The sequence below is a fragment of the Humulus lupulus genome, chromosome X, assembly GCF_963169125.1.
Source record: "Humulus lupulus chromosome X, drHumLupu1.1, whole genome shotgun sequence".
In the NCBI taxonomy this organism is placed as follows: Eukaryota; Viridiplantae; Streptophyta; class Magnoliopsida; order Rosales; family Cannabaceae; genus Humulus; species Humulus lupulus.
Genome location: NC_084802.1, coordinates 98,633,305 through 98,651,237, shown reverse-complemented (window position 1 = coordinate 98,651,237; position 17,933 = coordinate 98,633,305). Strand labels below are relative to the sequence as shown.

Here is a 17,933-nt window from a genome sequence, read left to right as displayed (position 1 = left end):
CATAAACAACAAATACATATAGCAGTAGTAGCATCCAATCAACCTTAATTCAGTTAATTCAATAATTCAGTAGAGTACGAGCATTAAACTAAACAACAGTAAACATGTGTTTTCAAGCATACATTTAAATCAATGATACAAAAGTACAGGGTTGGCGCCCTTAGACCGAGCCCACTGTTTATCTAGCTGACCCCGACTCGCTTAGGTCAAGCTGCGTTCAATACGCTTATCATCAAACCCGACACCCTTAGGTCGTACTTTCATACAATGCATAACATCAATACTGTCACACAATACATATATTTAAATACATGGAACCTTAGTCCCAAACACAACCGCATGGGTGTAGTTTTCTTACCTTGAATCCCAAGCAATAAATAAAGAGCGGTTCTGAGCACGATCCTCAGTTCTGAGCCTTAACGATAATCCTAGTCACAATAACAATGCATAACTATCAAACCTTAATTTAAATAAATGTTTAGGGAACAAGTATTAGCTTCCGGGACCTCGAATTCTACTAAACCGGGTAGTAGAATTAGTCCCGAGCACTTAGGTTTGAATCCCCGAGCCTAAAACCTCGTTCGCCTTTAATTTCCCATTTAGGGGCGCAACTTGCCCATAAAGGCCGCGACCCAAATGAAGGGCACGGGCTGCGACTTGCAACCCTCCAGGTCGTGGCGCGCCTGGCGAACAGAGGCATCCAGCCCCTTAAAACACGCGGGCCGCGGCGCCTGAAGAATAGGGCCGCGACCCAAGGCCCCAAACCAATAATTTCCTTCCCTCTCTTAGCATTTTCCTCATCAAAATCCTCAAATTTCAACCTCAATTATACTTCCTGACCCAAACCAAGTCCATAAGCAAGTCTAGGACTCTTAATCATATATCTTAAACACAAAATATCAAAGAAAACCCTACTAAAACTACCATCCAACCATCAACAATTCATCACTTAAAAACCTAAACCAACTGATCTTATAAACCTGAATTCTTAACAAAAACCAGAAAAAATTCCTTACCTTAATGATGATGTTGTTGTTCCTGAGCTGTCCCTTAGAGTCTTGACCTAAGTTTTCCCAAATCCTCAAGCTAAATTCCCTGATTCTATCTTTCAATTCATCAAAATTCCTTTAAACACAAGAAAGGGAGAGGGAATCATGTATGAGAGAGAGAGAGAGAGAAAGCTGTGAAGTGAATATACTTGGGTGGTTTCTGGCTAAGTCTAGACTTCCTACTGAGTTTATCTCTTAACTCAAAATGACCAAACTGCCCCTTGCATTTCTTAGCCTTCTAATGATTTCTAAGGGCACAATGGTCATTCTCCCGATTCCTGCTAATTCCTCAAGTGTTCTTACCATTTACCAATTAATACCGTCGTGTCCAATTAATTACCAAATACTTGTTCATTACTCAATCAATCCCAAAATATTCTCTAAATTCCCAAAATACCCCTAGGCTCCCCCGAGCCGGGTATTAAACCCCGCTGTGACTATTTCACTAATCCGCTCACTGGGATCGTCTCGAGCAATATACTACAAATATATCCACATAATAATGTGGTCTCAACCATTTATCTCATATAATCACATTTATGCCCTCAACGAACCAAAATTACAAATATGCCCTTATAAACAGTAAATGGCCCACATGCATATCTAATACTCATAAACATGCATATAATATATCCACATAATCATATAAATCATGCATGCCACATAGTCACACATTTAATCAATTAAACACACATACATCAAATTATGCCCTCCCAACACGCTAATCAAGGCACTAAACCCTATTAGCATTTTGGGTCATTACATAGCATTTTTCCAAAGGTTCCAATCGTGCATGATCAATCACGATCCAGAGAAATGACAAGAAGACCCACGATCTCATAATCATGGGGAGGTGGACACATATCTCCACTTCCAATTATCGTGTACCAAACCACGATCCCCAGTCTTGTTGATCATGTAACAACCCATTGGTACTATAAATAAAGGACACAGGGCTTCATTTAAGGGGGACAAAGCTTTTGGAGTGACTTTAAGATCGATCATTTAATTAAATTTTGGGAAAATCTGTGACGAGTGAATTTTTCAGTTCATCTTTGTAATTGTCTATTGAGTGAATCAATACTAAAGACTAAGTCGATTAGGTTATTCCTATTCATCATAACAGGCTGAACCACTATAAATTTATGTGTTTTGTTAGATATTTGTACTCTGTCGTATATTGATATTTATCTCGTTCAAAAGGTGTCGTATATCGTACATACGACCGTTGGCCAATTTTACAGGTCAACATCTTGCATCATTCAAGTTTTGTGTCTATTAATCCTAACCTTTTCAATATTAAAATTAACATAATTACTCACAATTTGTGATCAAACAATAGCAAGTAATGATCCATAAAAAATACTTGAATGAATAAAACCTCAAATTACCATTAACAACATTAACAAAGCATCAAAACTCACATATTAAAGTTCATTAATCATTGTAGCTATGAAAGACAACTAAAATATCCACATTCATGTTCTCTAAAGATTAGAATAATAAAGGTTGAAACAAAAAAGAGAGAGAATAGAAATCAAGCCACTAATGGTGTCCCAAGCTGGTCATTGTTCCTTCTAATCTTCTCCTTGTACCTTCTCCTCCTTCTTGTATAATCTCATTCTTTTTATTCCTTTTTTTCTTTTCTTCACCTCTTGGGCATCTCTCCTCTAATGGCTGCTTAAAAGAATGGTGAGAGTATATAATGGTGGCTGAATTTTATTTCTTTTTCTTTTTAAATCTAGAGTTCCAATTAGGTTACCCTAATTTTCTCCTTCATCCACATGTCACCTCTATTCTTTTGTGACCACTTTGAATTAATCTCAATTGACTTTATTTATCCAAAACACACCAAATAAATTATAAAAAGCTCACTAAATGACAACTAGCATGGTTTCCGAAGTTGATCTCTCATTAACTACTATGCTCTAAATGTTGCAGCAATTTGAAAAATCCTGCACCAACAATTAGCATTTTAAATCAATTTATCTTTCTTTAAAACTACACATAATTGAGGTACATTAATTATTTAATGAGAAACTAAATAAAAAATAGGAATTTTTACACAAAGTACAATATTTGGCCCTATGTTTACATTCTTACTGACAGGAGGTATTTTTTTTTTACATTTTTACTATTTTATATTTTCTTTTATACGGTTTTCACATTTTTATTTTTACACGTATTCGGGTTTCACTGTTTTTTTCCTTTCTCACACACGTTTCTAGGCAGTGATCTTCTTCTTCAATGTTGGTTTACTTTTTCTTCAGCAATTAGCAGTTTATGAGCAAATTTCCCCACGATCTTGCTCACGCTCTTACCTCCCACGATCTTATTTCACTTTTTTTTTTTTTCTATTTAAACAAATTTATTTTCAATTTTCTCATCATGTACTTGATCAAGATCTGAAATTCCTTCTCCATTTCAAAAACCTATTCCAAAATTTGATAAGTCTAAAAAATCTCCTGATTCGAAGAAGATAGTAGTGTTTAAAGTTCAGCCCAACCCCAAATCAATGGCAAAAATATCTCCTGGAAAAACTTCAAAGGCATTGTCGTCTAAGAAGAGGGAAGCTCCAAGTGATGATGAGAAGTGTAATTCGAAGAAATCCAAACTGGGTTCATCTGGCCGTAATGTAGCAGGAGTTACTGAAACTAAGAAAACCATGGTTTGTTTTTATTTTTATTTTTGATCAGTTTCTTCAGTGGTGTTTTGTCATTGTTTGTTAGGTTTTGCTTATTCATTTATGGTTATTTTTTGGTTGTTCTGTTTCTTTATATTATAATGTTTAGGGTTTTTAACCATTTTATAGTTATATTTGTTTTAGGGGTTTTCATTGTTGTTTTTAGTTATTTCAAATGTGTCATTTGTTATGTGTTTATATTCATTGTTTTTTTTTAATTTTGTAGTTTTTTTTTTGGGTTTTTTCCCTGTATCAGTTTCATTGTTTATGCGTTCTTTAATGTTTGGTATTTTGAAATTAATATGTTTTGCGAGTTGTTATTTTCGTATTGTTTCCTTGTTGTCTTGTTGAATGTGAGTTCATATGTATGTTGTACTTTTGTTTTTTTATTATAGTTTTTGTGTTGTTATCTGATGTATGATTAATTATTAATATATTTTTTGGATTTTTATTTTTAAGCCATTAGTCTTATTTCTGTTTATTTTTTGTTGCAGGATTGAGATTATAAGTTCAAACCAAGTCGATTCTTTTTTTCAAGGGTTGTTCTTAGTTCTAGTTATGAAGTTATTAAGGATATCAATAATTATTTGAGTGATAAGCCAAAAGAGAAGTTTTTCCAAACTTGTTTTGGTAATTTTTTGAAAATTTATGCATTTAGTACTCATCCTCAAGTTGTTCATGGGTTATTGTTGAGGGAGGTTAAATAACCTAATGAGTATGGGTTTTGGGTTATGGTTAGTAGTGTTAGATTGAAGTTTAGTATTGAGGAGTTTGCCTTAATTTCTGGGTTACATTGTGCACGGGGGATTGTAATAAGTTGAATTTTAAACAAGAGTCAAATGAATTTCTTGAAAAATATTGGTCAGGTTGTGATAAGATTACTAAGCAATCTATTCGAGAGTGTTTTAGGGCTAAGGGGTGGGGTACAGATGATGAAGCCGCTGTTAAGTTGGTTGTTTTATATTTTCTTCAATGGTTTCTTTTTAGTTCTGGGAAGGATAAACAAGTTCTTCGTGAAGATTTAGATGTTGTTGATAGTGGTCGTTATGATGATTATGCGTGGGGTAAGGCTTGCTTCGAACAAACCATTGGCTATTTGAAGGGCAAATTATTTAGTTGGTATAATGCTCTTTATCATTCAGATAAAAAAAAGGTGGATCCATTTTATAGGATCCTAGGTTGCCCACATGTTTTTCAAGTGTGATTTTATGAGTGTTGTCAACATATGAATGGGAAGTATTGCAAATTTGTTATTGGTGGTATTCCTAGGATTCTTAACTGGAATTGTTCTACTACTCCTAGCTTCACGCTATTGAAGACTACCATTTTTGACATTCCAGTGATGACGGTACATTTTATTTTTTGTTGTGGTGTTGTTGTTATATGTTTTTTTGTTGTTTTATAATTTTTTTTCCATTCTTTTTTTTATATAGTTGAAGTTGCAGAATCTAAAACTAACTGATAATGAGTGATCTGTTTTAAAATTGGAGGGCTTTGATTTCAACACTGATGTTAAGGATTGTGGGAAATGCAAGATTGATTTTGTCTCTAATTTGGATGCTGGGATTCATTCTGAGTCTAGACTTGAAATTGGGGATGATGACATGCCAACAACTCACCCTCGGGTGAATTTTGTGTGGATGATGAAATGAAGGTTAAGATTGACATAATTGTGTCTAATCAACAAATAATGTCTGCTCACTTATTAAGTTTGAAGGGTTTTGTTGAATCCCAATTTATTTTAATGTTTGCTGCATTGTCTGACACGCAAACAAAGTTTAATCATGTTTTTGCTGATTCTTTTACTAATGTATTTTTGTGTTGTTATTGTGTTGATGAAACATCTTTGTTATGTTGTTCTCTATTAATCCCTTGTGTTATTTTGCTGTTGCAATTGGTGATGTAGGATGAAGATGTTGATTCAGATGATGAAAATGAGAACGAAGAAGAAGATGATGTTCTTGGCAACGAATATGAAGAAGAGGATGATGAGACAAAATACCAGTTTTGTGATAATACTAAAAAGGAAGTTGAGTATGAATATGGAGATGTTGATGGAGATGATTGGGGGGGGGGGGGGGGGGGGGGGCAAGAAAGAGAAAAATGTTGATGATAGTGATGACGGCAATGTGGATGATGCCAAAGAAGTAGTTGGTGAAGATAATACTACTGTTAATACCAATCAAGTTGAGATATCAAGCAAGGGAGTTCATAATGATATTGTGAAACATGTTTGTTTGTTTTTTTGTTAGTTATAGTATTCAATTGTTATGTTTCAATGTTTTTTATGATTTTTGTTATGTGTTATGTAGACTGTTGGTGACAAGGAGCATGATTCGATTTCCTAAGAATTAAATAAGGTTGATGTTGAAAATCCTATTATGTTTGGGTTAGATGTTGTTTTAAAGATTGTTGTACATTTTTTTCTATGTTTTTTTATGTTGTTGTTTAGTTGTTTTAGTTGCTTTAGTTAATGATATTTAGTTGTTAACATGTTTTTGTCTAGTTGCACCCAAGTTGCTCCACTGTTGATGTTGACATGCCCGATGTTGTTCAACCTAGAAAGGAGACCGAAGTTACTGATTGTGAAGCTGTTGCAACAACTAATGTGGTTTTATGTTTTCATGTTGTTGTTTTAATGATTTCAAGTTGTTTGTAATTGTAAAATTTTATATGTTGTGTTTTTTTTTTGTACAGTTGATTCCAAGTTGTCTTGAGGATGGTGTTGAGATTGAAGTTACCATAAATGTTGGGAAGAGGATTGTGAAGCCTGGAGTAGCTTTAAAGTCTCCATTCATGAATGAATTTGGGTCTTCTAGTTCTCTTGAAGCTGGACAACAATTTTATATGGTTAGTTATGTGAAAGGATTGTGCCCACTGGATGACAATATTAGGCAGGGTCCTAATATTGATCATGAACATGATTTTGATAATTGGCTTGCTGAGGGGCGTAATAAGAAGCCGAGCTATGTTATTTAAGTTTATTTTTGTTACTATTTTTGTATTTAATTATTTTTATAATGTCATTTGAATATTGTTTTTGTCTTCTTAATTGTTGTAGGAAGAACAAAATTTATGGAATGGATAAGAATATTATTAATCATGCTTTTCAACTTGGAGTGGATGATGTAGATGACAAGATGTGGTTTCACAATCTTGTTCATTGTGGTGAATTTTTATCTGATTTGGTTAGTGTTTTTTATATGTTTTGATGTTGTTTTATTGGTTTTTGTTTTGTTGTTTTGATATTTTTTTATGTTCCTATGTTTTTATGTTATTGTTCTATGTTTGTTTTCTCACCATATGAATGTAATTTTTTATTACCTGCGAAAGAAAGGCAAGTATGCATCTGAACCTAAGGTTTCTTTCATAACAGCATAACTTCTTTATATGAATTTTATGTCAAGAATGGTAATGATAATTTTGTTGTGAGTCTTAAGGATGTTGTTGCTCAGTTTATTAAAGGTAATATGATTATGTGTGGGTTGTCATGGGTTGATGTTGACCATGTGTTGTTTCCCATCAATATGAAAGTTGAGAGTCATTGGATTCTTGGTCGTTTAAATATTAAGGGTAGTTGTATTACATGTACAACTCTTTGAGGACTGGGAGGTATGAAAGTGCAGCATTCAGGGCTATTGAGCCATATTATATTTTGTTGCATACTTTTTTTTTTCATTTGCTTGGTTTTTACAAGCTTTGGAATGACCCTTGTGTATCATAATTTCAGCACGGGTCTTTTACTAAAATCGTGTATAGCTGGCAAATAAATGCATGGAAGAAATAGCCAAGGAATCCATGTATTTTCCATGTAGAAAACACGGTTTTCATGATGGTTGTACGAGCTAGGGGTGCATAAGTTGATAAGCGTGAGCTTATAATATTTATAAGGCATGACCTCCATAGTACGAGCTCGACGGTATATCCAGCCCGGGGCAACTTGGAGATATGGCATGTCTAGAGATCCCCGACGACTCGGATACTTTATACGATTGTTTATGGCCAGCTTGTGATATTTAATGTCCCAGATATTATGAGATTATTTATCTCATGATCAGATCATATCATATCCTAGTATATATGGGAATATTTCATATTAAATGTCATAAATGTGTAAATCCGTGATTGACTCACGGGTTACTCAAACCTGTCCAAGGAATTTCTCTATAAATACTAAGAATATTGGATAGAAAAAAGGAGAGAGGATTATTTTGTAATACCGAAACTCTGTCAAAATAGAGAGAGAAAAGCAGTAATAATATAGACTCGTCAACAAGGTGAATTTTAACCACTGAACCACGTAAAAGGTCCAATGTTCTTGAGAGTTATTTTCTTACTTCGGTTTATCATCAAGCACTAATTCAACCTTGTTATTTCTTAATTTACTGTTGGTGAAAAACCCCGTCAACAGTTTGGTGCTTTCATTGAGAGTTGATATTAGTGCTTTCATAAAAATCCCAATCAAATCTCATCATGGTAGTCACTCGCTCGATGCACGGCAATGAGATGGAACAGCCGGGTAGACAGGGGGCCCACCATACCGCTGTTTCAAATGAGCATGGCCCCGATGTTGAGCAACGACCGGGAAAGTAACCGGCGGGCCACGACGATACTGGGAGTTTGGCGTCATTGCTGCTGAATCCAAACCTGGATTACTTAACTCGGTAGAACTGGAAAACATGCAGTTAAGAAGCCATCTTGCTAAGGCAAACAGGCAAATCGAGGAGGTTCTGGCTCGATTACCCCCTCTTGCAACCGACGTTAATGTTGGAAAGAGGCAAAGTGGGTCTCATAAGTCCCATAGGAATAACCAATCCAAACCAAGTCGGTTAGTCAGAACTGCCACCCAAAGTTCTGTGCCCACAGTGCAAGATCGCCAAGATGCTCAACCTAGTGGCCTGCCCAAGGGTCATCAGCAGGTCAGTCGATCGGTTAGAACCGTGACCTCAAGTTTGGTACCACCATCGCATGCGCCTGGGAATACCCATGCAACCCACGAGGAGGAGCCAAAGCAGGCTCACAGAGACAAAATGTTCCGACTAACCCTCCTGCGTCACGATCGGATCGCCAGACGCAAAGAGGTAGAAATGGTTGGGCGGAGCGACCGTAGGATAATTTAGTTCGCCTTGACGGAACAAGAATTTCCTCGCCAGTCAAGAATCCCTCATCACCCATAAGACATCCGACACCGCCTCGTTCTGCACGGGACATTCCTGCTTATGGGGACAACAGAAGAAATCCTCCTCTTTCTTCACGGGACATTCCTGCTTATGGAGACAGCAGGAGGAATCCTCCTTCGTCTGCCCCTACTTATGTCCGATGGACACGTGTCAATAACCCAGATCCTCAGCCTCAACCACAACCATTCAGCTTCGCTAATGGAAGTTATTGGACTGAAAGCCATCAAAGTGGCGGGTCCGAGGGCGATCTGAGAAATCACTTGAGTTCGGCTCAGAGTCCTCAAGTCGATCCATAGCCTGATCTGCGAGATTGCCTAAACTCACAGAGAAGAAATTCAGCCCTAAATGAAGGAGTTAGTTACATTCGTCAAGGGGGAGGTCCTTCCGAAGTATGTGATAGCGAGAATGCCCCACAAAACCAAGCCCGAACTTGGAGGGACAACAACCCGTCGAATGCGTACGATAGGACGGGTGCTGTTGAACAGCCCCAGAATAACCAAGGACCAAACCCTTGAAAGGTTAGCTCAGATGGAAGAGCTAATGAAAAGGCTCCTATCAGAATAAGAGAAAGATGAGTGTGGTTCAGAGGATGAGCTCGAGCTTTTCGCCCCGAATATTGCGGCGAGTGCATATCCACAAGGTTTCAGGATGCCACATTTGTCAAAGTTTGACAGAGATGGAGATCCATTTTACCATTGGGGGATGTTCAACACCATGATGATGGCCCACAACGTCGGGCCCAAGCTAAGATGCCTAATATTCACCTCGACTCTGATTGGGCTAGCTAGGCAGTGGTTCAAACAGTACAAGAGGCATTCAATCAGCTCGTGGAAGAGTTTTTATGCTAGGTCATTATTGGATATGCCTTTTCCCAGCTCGCGTAAAGAAGTTCAGAGCCTGGCTGGAAAGGAGGCAGCGCTAAACCGATTCATTTCAAAGTCCACTGACAAGTGTTTGCCATTCTACAACTTGCTCAAAGGAAACAAGAAATTTGAATGGATTGAGGAGGGCCAGCAGGCATTCCTCGACCTAAAGACGCATTTGGCCGAGCCCCTAGCATTGTCTAAGCCTTTATCTGGAGAGCCCCTGTTCCTTTATTTGGCTGTGACAGAAAATGTAGCCAGCGCTGTGTTAGTTCGGGAAGAAGACCATACTCAAAAACCGGTATACTATGTAAGCAAAAGACTTCTCGTGGCTGAATCATGATATCCATTGATAGAAAAGATAGCCTTCTGCCTGATATTAGCTTCCAGGAAGCGTAGACCATACCTAAAGTCCCATTCAATCCATGTCATGACCGACCAACCTCTAAGACAGGTATTGCAAGAACCTGAAGCGTCAGGACGTCTTTTAAAATGGGCAGTAGAACTCAGCCAGTTCGAGATACTATACGTACCATGGACCTCGATCAAGAGTCAGGCCCTTGCTTACTTTGTGGCTAAATGCACCAGATTTCAAGGGGAGCTTTTGAAGGAACCAGTGCAGGAGTTGTGGAGAATATTCATGGTCGGCTCATCAAACAAGAATGAATTCGGAGCTGGGATCATATTGATCTCTCCAGAGGGGCATTGATTCCATATGGCACTGAGATTCAGATTTGAGGCATCGAACAACGAACCTGAGTATGAGGCTTTGTTATCTGGGCTTGGAGTCACAAAGGAATTGAAAGCAAGGGTCGTCCAGTGTTATAGCGATTCCCAGCTCGTGGTCAATCAGGTGTTGGGAGAATATCAAGCGCGTGGTACCAAGATGGCAGCTTATCTAGCTAAGATAAAGGGAAAGCTATCAGAATTTGTGTACAGTACTGTCAAACAGATCCCTCATGAGCAGAACACTAATGCTGACACTTTGGAAAGGCTTGCAACCACGAAGGAAGCTGAGACATTGAACATAGTACCAATGGAATTCTTGGAAAGTCCAAGTGTAGCAGAAAAAGTGATAGAGGTCGAGATGATTGACACAAGGCCGACCTGGATGACTTCCATAGTGGAATACCTTACAACTGGAAGGCTACCTGAGGAAAGAAAGGATGCGAGAAAGATACTCTATCAAGCTCTGAATATGTGATAGTGGATGGAACATTATATCGACGTGGTCATTCACTACCTCTTCTACGGTGTGTTCTGCCTAAGGAGGCTGAAATCATTCTGCAAGAGGTGCATGAAGGCTTTTGTGGAGATCATGCTGGGGGGCAAAACTTAGCCTTAAAAATATCAAGGCAAGGTTATTTTTGACCCACTTTAACAAAAGGTTCCATCTCCCATGTTCAGAAATGCGACAAATGCTAGTGCTTTGCCACAGTCACCCGAGCTGCTCCAATCGAGCTGACGATGATCTCATCCTCGTGGCCATTTGCAATATGGGGAATTGATTTAATAGGATCTTTACCTATGGGAAAGGGAGGAGTTCGTTATGCGGTGGTGGCAATTGATTATTTCACGAAGTGGGTAGAGGCTGAGCGTTTGGCAACCATCACTTCAAAGAGAGTCCTGGACTTTGTGGTGAAAAACATTGTATGCCAATTTGGGCTACCTAAAAAGATCGTGTCAGATAATGGAACCCAGTTTGACAGTGTTCTCTTCATCGATTTCTGTGAAAAGCACGAAGTTATTAAAAGTTCTTCTTCGGTTGCATATCCATAGGCCAATGGACAGGTCGAGGCTATGAATAAGACCCTAAAGACGAGCCTTAAGAAAAGGTTAGATGAGGCCAAATGAGTATGGTCTTTGTAGCTCGCGCAAGTACTTTGGGCATACCAAACTTCCCACAGGACATACTCATTTCTCCTTGACCTTTGGAAGTGAGGTTGTCCTTCCCGTCGAAGCAAAGGAAGCCACGCACAGACTGAGGACATTCAAATAGGAGCAGAATGATGAGTTACTTAACGCGTCTCTCGACCTGATCGATGAAAAGCGAGAGGATTCACAGTTACAGCTTGCACACTATCAACATAAAATCACTCGTTATTTTAATTCTAAGGTCAAAAGACGTAGTTTTGGACTGGGCCACCTAGTTCTCCGAAGGGTCTTTTTGGCAAACGAGGATCCTAAAGACAGGGCTTTAGGCCTGAAATGGGAAGGACCCCATCAAATCATGTAAGTTTTGCGTGAGGGAACTTTCAAGTTAGCTTGGCTTAGTGGAGAAGCAGTCCCACAGACCTGGAATGACATGCACTTAAAGAAGTATTACCAACCACTGATGTAAGGCTTAGTTATGAAAGCCATTTAATTAAATAATGGGGAATTATTGTGTAATTTTTCTTGTTGACGTGGTTTTAAATCGTTGTCTTCTTTTTAAGCTCGTGTATCGATGTTGTACAAGCAACCAAGAAAGTTTATACATTCTGGTTACTTGGGGGGCATATAACCCGAGGTGGATCAGAACAAGATTGCTAATTGAGTTTAAATTTTTATAACTACTTAAAATCCTGGATATAACCAAGTATGAAAACTATCCTGGATATAACCAGGTCAGAAACTTAGAAGCTTGGAAAATTGATTATTCGATGGTTTTTTAAGAAGCTCGAGATGTCAATAAACCTAGCACGAACTAAGTTCAAATCACTTAAAACCCTGGATACAACCATGTCCAAAACTTTGAAGTTAGCAAAATTATTTGATGGCTTTTTTAAAGATCGAGATGTCAATAAACCTAATACAAACTAAGTTTAAGATATTTAAAATCCTGGTTATAACCGGGTCCAAGGCCTGACACTTAATAGGAATGATATAAATCAACACATTAAATTTGGATATAACCAAACTCAAAATATCTATCTCGATCTAAAAATTGATTCCTAAAATCTTGAATGTGCAAGTCTAAGAAAGCATAAACATGAGAGATAATCAAGGAAACGACAAATATATTAAAAGTTAGATATATGAATTGAAATTCAAGTTGTCCCGAGCAAAAAAACCTTGAACTAAGCCCAAGGGAAATTGTTTACAAACAAATAAAAAAAAAGAAAAAAAAAAAGAAAGAGCAAAACAACAAAGACTTCATTGAGCCCCTTCAGGACGTTCTAAGGACGTGACCTCCTCGATCTCTTGCACGCCTGCTGTAGAGGCGTCCTCTGTCTCCGATGGTTCTTCCAAGATCCGGGCCTTGAAAGAAAAGTTGCCATCCTGGTTAAAAGCCCAACAATGATACCACATGTCTTCCATGGAGGAAAGTGAGGCAACTTTCTCTTCTTTAATCACAGCCTCGACCTCTAGCTACTTTGCTTTGGCCTCAGCAACCTCGACCTGGAGAGCAGCCAAGGCTATCTTTGTGGCCTGCTCGCTTTCTTGAGACGATGCAAGGGAAAACTTGGCATCGTACTCACTCTTTTGACAGCTGCAAAGGCAACTTTGGCAGATTCCTCGCCTTCTTGAGCAACGGTCAGGGCGGTCTTGGCAGTTTGGAGCTCAGCTTTGAGTTCTTCATTTCTAGCCCTAGCTCGGGCTATACTGCAGTGCTGAGCCAGGACAGACTGCAAAATAAAGAGACAAGTTAGATGTATACTTTGGCAAGATGAAAATAAAAAATATTTCACTAAGGAATGATATCTTACTGTGAGGGTCATCCCCAAGGCTGACTCCAGGACGTTCTCCGGGCTTCGTTCTTCTATCGTCCTCAAGTCTCTCGAGTTGGCTTTATAAGCGTGCCCCACCATGTGGCTCGCTATCTCGTAGAGGATTCCCCGAAACGCATGGGGGATCTTCTCTAGGTCCTGGGATCAACTGGGATGCGCACAGTTGCAGCTGAGATAAGAGGAGCTGGGGGATTAGCTTGTATTTCCTGATCTCGAGCAGGCACAAACCGAGGAGGAGGAGGAGGAATCCTCTTCCCCGTCACGGTAGACGCCGAAGCGGTTGAGCTCACGCCTTTCCCCTTAGCAGGGGATTCGGAGGTGTTTCCTACCGCAGGGGGGGTTTTCTTTGTAAATCAAGGCCTCTTTATAACAGGATCCGAGCTGGACTTTCTGCCCTGGAAAGTTGTACGGATGTCAGGAGCTCTGGATCGTTCCATCTCTTCGCCTGAAAAGAATTAGAAGGGAGTTAATTCACAAGTAAAGTTGGAAACTTACACAAAAGAAATAAATAAAGGTCCTACCCTCCGGGCTGGGGGAGGAGTCTATTATCACGACCTCCGGCCTTGGGACTACTAGAGGAGAAGGGGAATCTAAGTCTAAAATTTCTTGGATTATAGGAGGTTTGGGCTCAGGGTCTACCTCGGGGCTAGACTCGTCTACATATTGCCTAAATCTAGGGGCAAAGGCACCCTGAAGCAAAGAACAACACGACCTATGATTGGTTCCATACTCCTCAAAAATGGCTGACCTAAAGGTTGAGGTATTATCTACAACAATAGTGCATCTAGGGTAACTCATATCATGGGGCAACACTAAGTGATCCACGCATTGGAGCAGGGTAATGTTACGGTCTGGATTGTTAGGGTGGCAGTGGATGAGCTGGTTTAGGTTAAATCTAACTAGCCTAAAGTCAGCAACAAACCTATCTAATTCCCTATAAGGGTATGGGTTACCTTGGCCAGAGGGGCCGACTACTGCCCCCGACACAACTCGTTCTAAATTAGGTTCCCAAGCAACCTCAGGAACCCTCCTCTTCCGCATAAGAGGCACCTAGTCTTCCTCTTGCTCCTCGCCTTCAGCAGCTGCTGAGTCTTCCTCTTGGGAAGGCAGGAGCTTGTGGACTACTGGAAGGGTAACCCGGGTCCTTCTTAAGGCCAATGTCTAGCCTTCGCCGATCAAGTTACACACCAGCATCATGACGTCATTCACGAGCTGGCAGTAATCCTTCTCACTGGGTGGGAGCCCAGACAGTTTTTCATACTGACCCCCGAGGGTCACTGACTTCTCCGTCCTCGCGAATATGGCTGCACAAAAAATAAACTCAATTAAAATATGCATAAGGAGTATGTCTTAAAAAAATGACTTTCCAAGCTAAGAAAAGAAAGAAGACTTACGAGGACGGTTGAAGTATCGATGCTCACAGTTTCGGAACCCATTCGACATAAAGAACTGGTCCTTGTAGTCGTTGGGGTGGCTTGGGAGCTCAATAACCGAAGCGGTGTCCAGGAATCTGGTGAGGTAGTAGAATCCGTCACCTCCCCCTTTTTGCTTTGGGCTGGCTTTAAGGCAGAAGAAGTATAGGATATCTACCAGAGTGAGGACCTCCCACTCATGCTTCAAAAAGAGATATTTCAGCCCTGCTAGAAGTCTGTATGAATTTGGGGGGAGCTGAAAAGGTGCCAACTTCACATAATTCAGGAAGTCAGCAAAGTACTGATCCAGGGGAAGGAAGGCCCCCGCCTTTAGATGCTCGTCACTCCAGGCCGCGAAGTCATCCTGGAGAGGCGCGCAGCTCTGTTCCCCCTCAAACGGAGGTTAGGAAATGAGGACCTTTTACCGATCTCTATATTATGGCTCAGCATAATTTTGTTGATCCTTCCTTAGGTCGTAATCTTGGAGGCAATTTTCTGCCTCGAAGAACGCATTGGGGTCGACCACAACCTCCCTCTCCACCACTGGGCCGAAGTGGGCAAGGGGAGATTCAGAGTCGATCTCTTTTCCCTTGTTTGTTTGCTGAGGAGGCGAGCCAGATACATTCTTCTTGGATACGCTCTTCTTGGATGCCATTAGATCGCCTAACGAACAAGAATGATGAGTTACTTAGTAGGCAATCTAAGATTTTGTAAAGGTTATGACATGGATGTACGGGGCAGAAGGCTATCTCTAATATACAAGCTGGGTTAGTCTCAGCTCGTTGCGTGATCCCACGTGCTATCCTACGCTACGCGCCTCAGTTTCCCAATAGACCCCAGATGTTTAGGGATCTGTGTGCCAGAAAATCCGACCACTACTGTCCTTGGGAGGCACTTTAGAGAAAAACCACCCAAGAAGCGTGTTCCCTAAGTAAACTGGTTTCGAACCCTAACCTTTCATCTTTTATATCCCGAATGGGTATTTCCTAAAATTTGCCATAAGCAACAAAAATTTACCTAGAAATGACCCAATTCCTTGAATATCATAGTTATAAGAAATATTCTAAGACCTTCTTAGAAAACCTAAGTTGAAGCCTATGTGCCAAAAATATTGCGAAAACAACCTAATATTAACTATGGTGAAGCATGGGTGAGCATGGTAAATAAAACATAGAAATCATTAAAGAAAAAGTTTCTTCAAAACGATAAGACTTACAGTGTGTTCATCGAAAGAAGAAGTAGATTTCGCAAGGAAGAATTCCTGGAAGACTCCTGAGTAATTGAACAACTGGGTTTCAGAAAGATTTTGCACAAAAGGTTTTTGGTTTTCTTTTCTTTGAGAAAGAAAAAGGGTTTGAAAATGCAGAAGAGAGAAGATGAAGAAAGATTTCAAATAAAAGGTGATGAACTGTGGAAATTGTCTACCCTATTTATACGTAAACGACATAAATCAATTTGGGCCATCCGATTTGGTCAGTACAAGATCCGAGGGCTATGTTTCAAAGGACAAAACAGCGGCAAAAATTTGACAAGACAATTATTGCAATCCTCGAAACCCGAACAGACGCCAATTGTAGTATTCCACGTGTCCAGTACTCGAGTAGTGGGCAGGCATGGTTTATTGCGATAAATGCCTAAAAGTCCCTATTGTAGGTCAGAAGGTGACATCATAAACCACGAGCAGCGACTTGGGGGTCAAATGTGTATCCTAATTTCAGCACGGGTCTTTTACTCAGATCGTGTACAACTGGCAAATAAATGCATGGAAGAAATAGCCAAGGAGTCCATGTATTTTCCATGTAGATAGCACGGTTTTCATGATGGTTGTACGAGCTAGGGATGCATAAATTGATAAGCATGAGCTTATAATATTTATAAGGCATGGCCTCCATAGTATGAGCTTGACGGTATATCCATCCCAGGGCAACTTGGAGATATGGCGTGTCCGCGGATCCCCGAAGACCCAGACACTTCATACGATTGTTTATGGCCAGCCTATGATATTTAATGTCCCAGATATTAGGAGATTATTTATCTCATGATCATATTATATCCTAGTATAAATGAGAATATTTCATATTAAATGTAATAAATGTGTAAATTCGTGATTGACTCACGTGTTTACTCAAACCTGTCCAAGGAATTTCTCTATAAATACTGAGAATATTGGACAGGAAAAAGGAGAGAGGATTATTTTGTAATACCGAAACTTTGTCAAAATAGAGAGAGAAAAGCAGTAATAATATAGACTTGTCGACTAGGTGGATTTTAACCACTGAACCACGTAAACAGACCAGTGTTCTTGAGAGTTATTTTCTTACTTCGGTTTATCATCAAGCACTAATTCAACCTTGTTATTTCTTAATTCACTGTTGGCGAAAAACTGCGTCAACAACCCTAATCCAACTTCTAAGGATCCAAAGGCTCCTTTTGAAGTTGTAAATGTTGATGGCTTGCCTGCTCAGGAGGATAAGTAACTTTTTTTTATATTTGTATTTGTGTTTTTTTCCAGTTGTTTTTGCTTACAAGTTTATAATTTTAATGCTTCTTTTCAGTTGTTTTGCAGTGATTATGGCATTTTTGTTGCTTCTTTCACTGAGTATTTTATTGATTGCAAGGATATTCCATCAAGCAATTTCTATGTTGAAGACCAATGTGCTAGGTTAGCTGTGTTGTTTTATTCATACTACAAAATGAAAGAAGAAGAAAACATTGCTAGTCAGTCTGAAGCTCTCAAAAAGGCTAAAGGGAAGGACAAGGGTTTGGTGGTCAAGTATATTTTTGAGTTTGGCCTAGCATCAACATTATGGCAACTACAACGAAAATGAAAAACAATTGGAAAATTTTATGTTATTTTGGATTATATACCTTATTTGTATGTTTATTTTAATTTTTTTTATGTGACAATATTGGATTTTTTTATTAATGTTTATGTTTTTTTTATGATGTCTTTTATATCAATTTTTGTGTAATTGCTTTTATGGTTGGGAAACTTTGTAGCAACACACAATCCACGTAATATATATAGTTGACAAA

The 17,933-nt window shown here is 39.2% G+C and overlaps 1 protein-coding gene and 1 pseudogene across 1 annotated transcript; both read left to right on the top strand.

Annotated features, from left to right (window-relative positions):
• Positions 1–6,583, top strand: part of LOC133806091 (26S proteasome regulatory subunit 6A homolog) — a 24,427-nt pseudogene extending 17,844 nt beyond the window's left edge.
• On the top strand, positions 6,445–17,933 carry LOC133805309 (uncharacterized). The gene is made up of 3 exons (XM_062243447.1): positions 6,445–6,582; positions 6,794–6,920; positions 17,453–17,933. Exons 1-3 carry the CDS (start codon positions 6,533–6,535, stop codon positions 17,723–17,725), a joined length of 450 nt encoding a protein of 149 aa, XP_062099431.1. The 5' UTR covers positions 6,445–6,532; the 3' UTR covers positions 17,726–17,933.

What these genes read in the sequence shown, in the direction of transcription:
- LOC133805309 (XM_062243447.1), top strand. Translation starts at nt 6,533, where the DNA reads ATGAATTTGGGTCTTCTAGTTCTCTTGAAGCTGGACAACAATTTTATA. An exon ending in CTGGACAACAATTTTATATG is followed by an intron (nt 6,583 to 6,793) that starts GTTAGTTATGTG and finishes TAATTGTTGTAG; the next exon opens with GAAGAACAAAATTTATGGAA. An exon ending in GTGAATTTTTATCTGATTTG is followed by an intron (nt 6,921 to 17,452) that starts GTTAGTGTTTTT and finishes GCTTCTTTTCAG; the next exon opens with TTGTTTTGCAGTGATTATGG.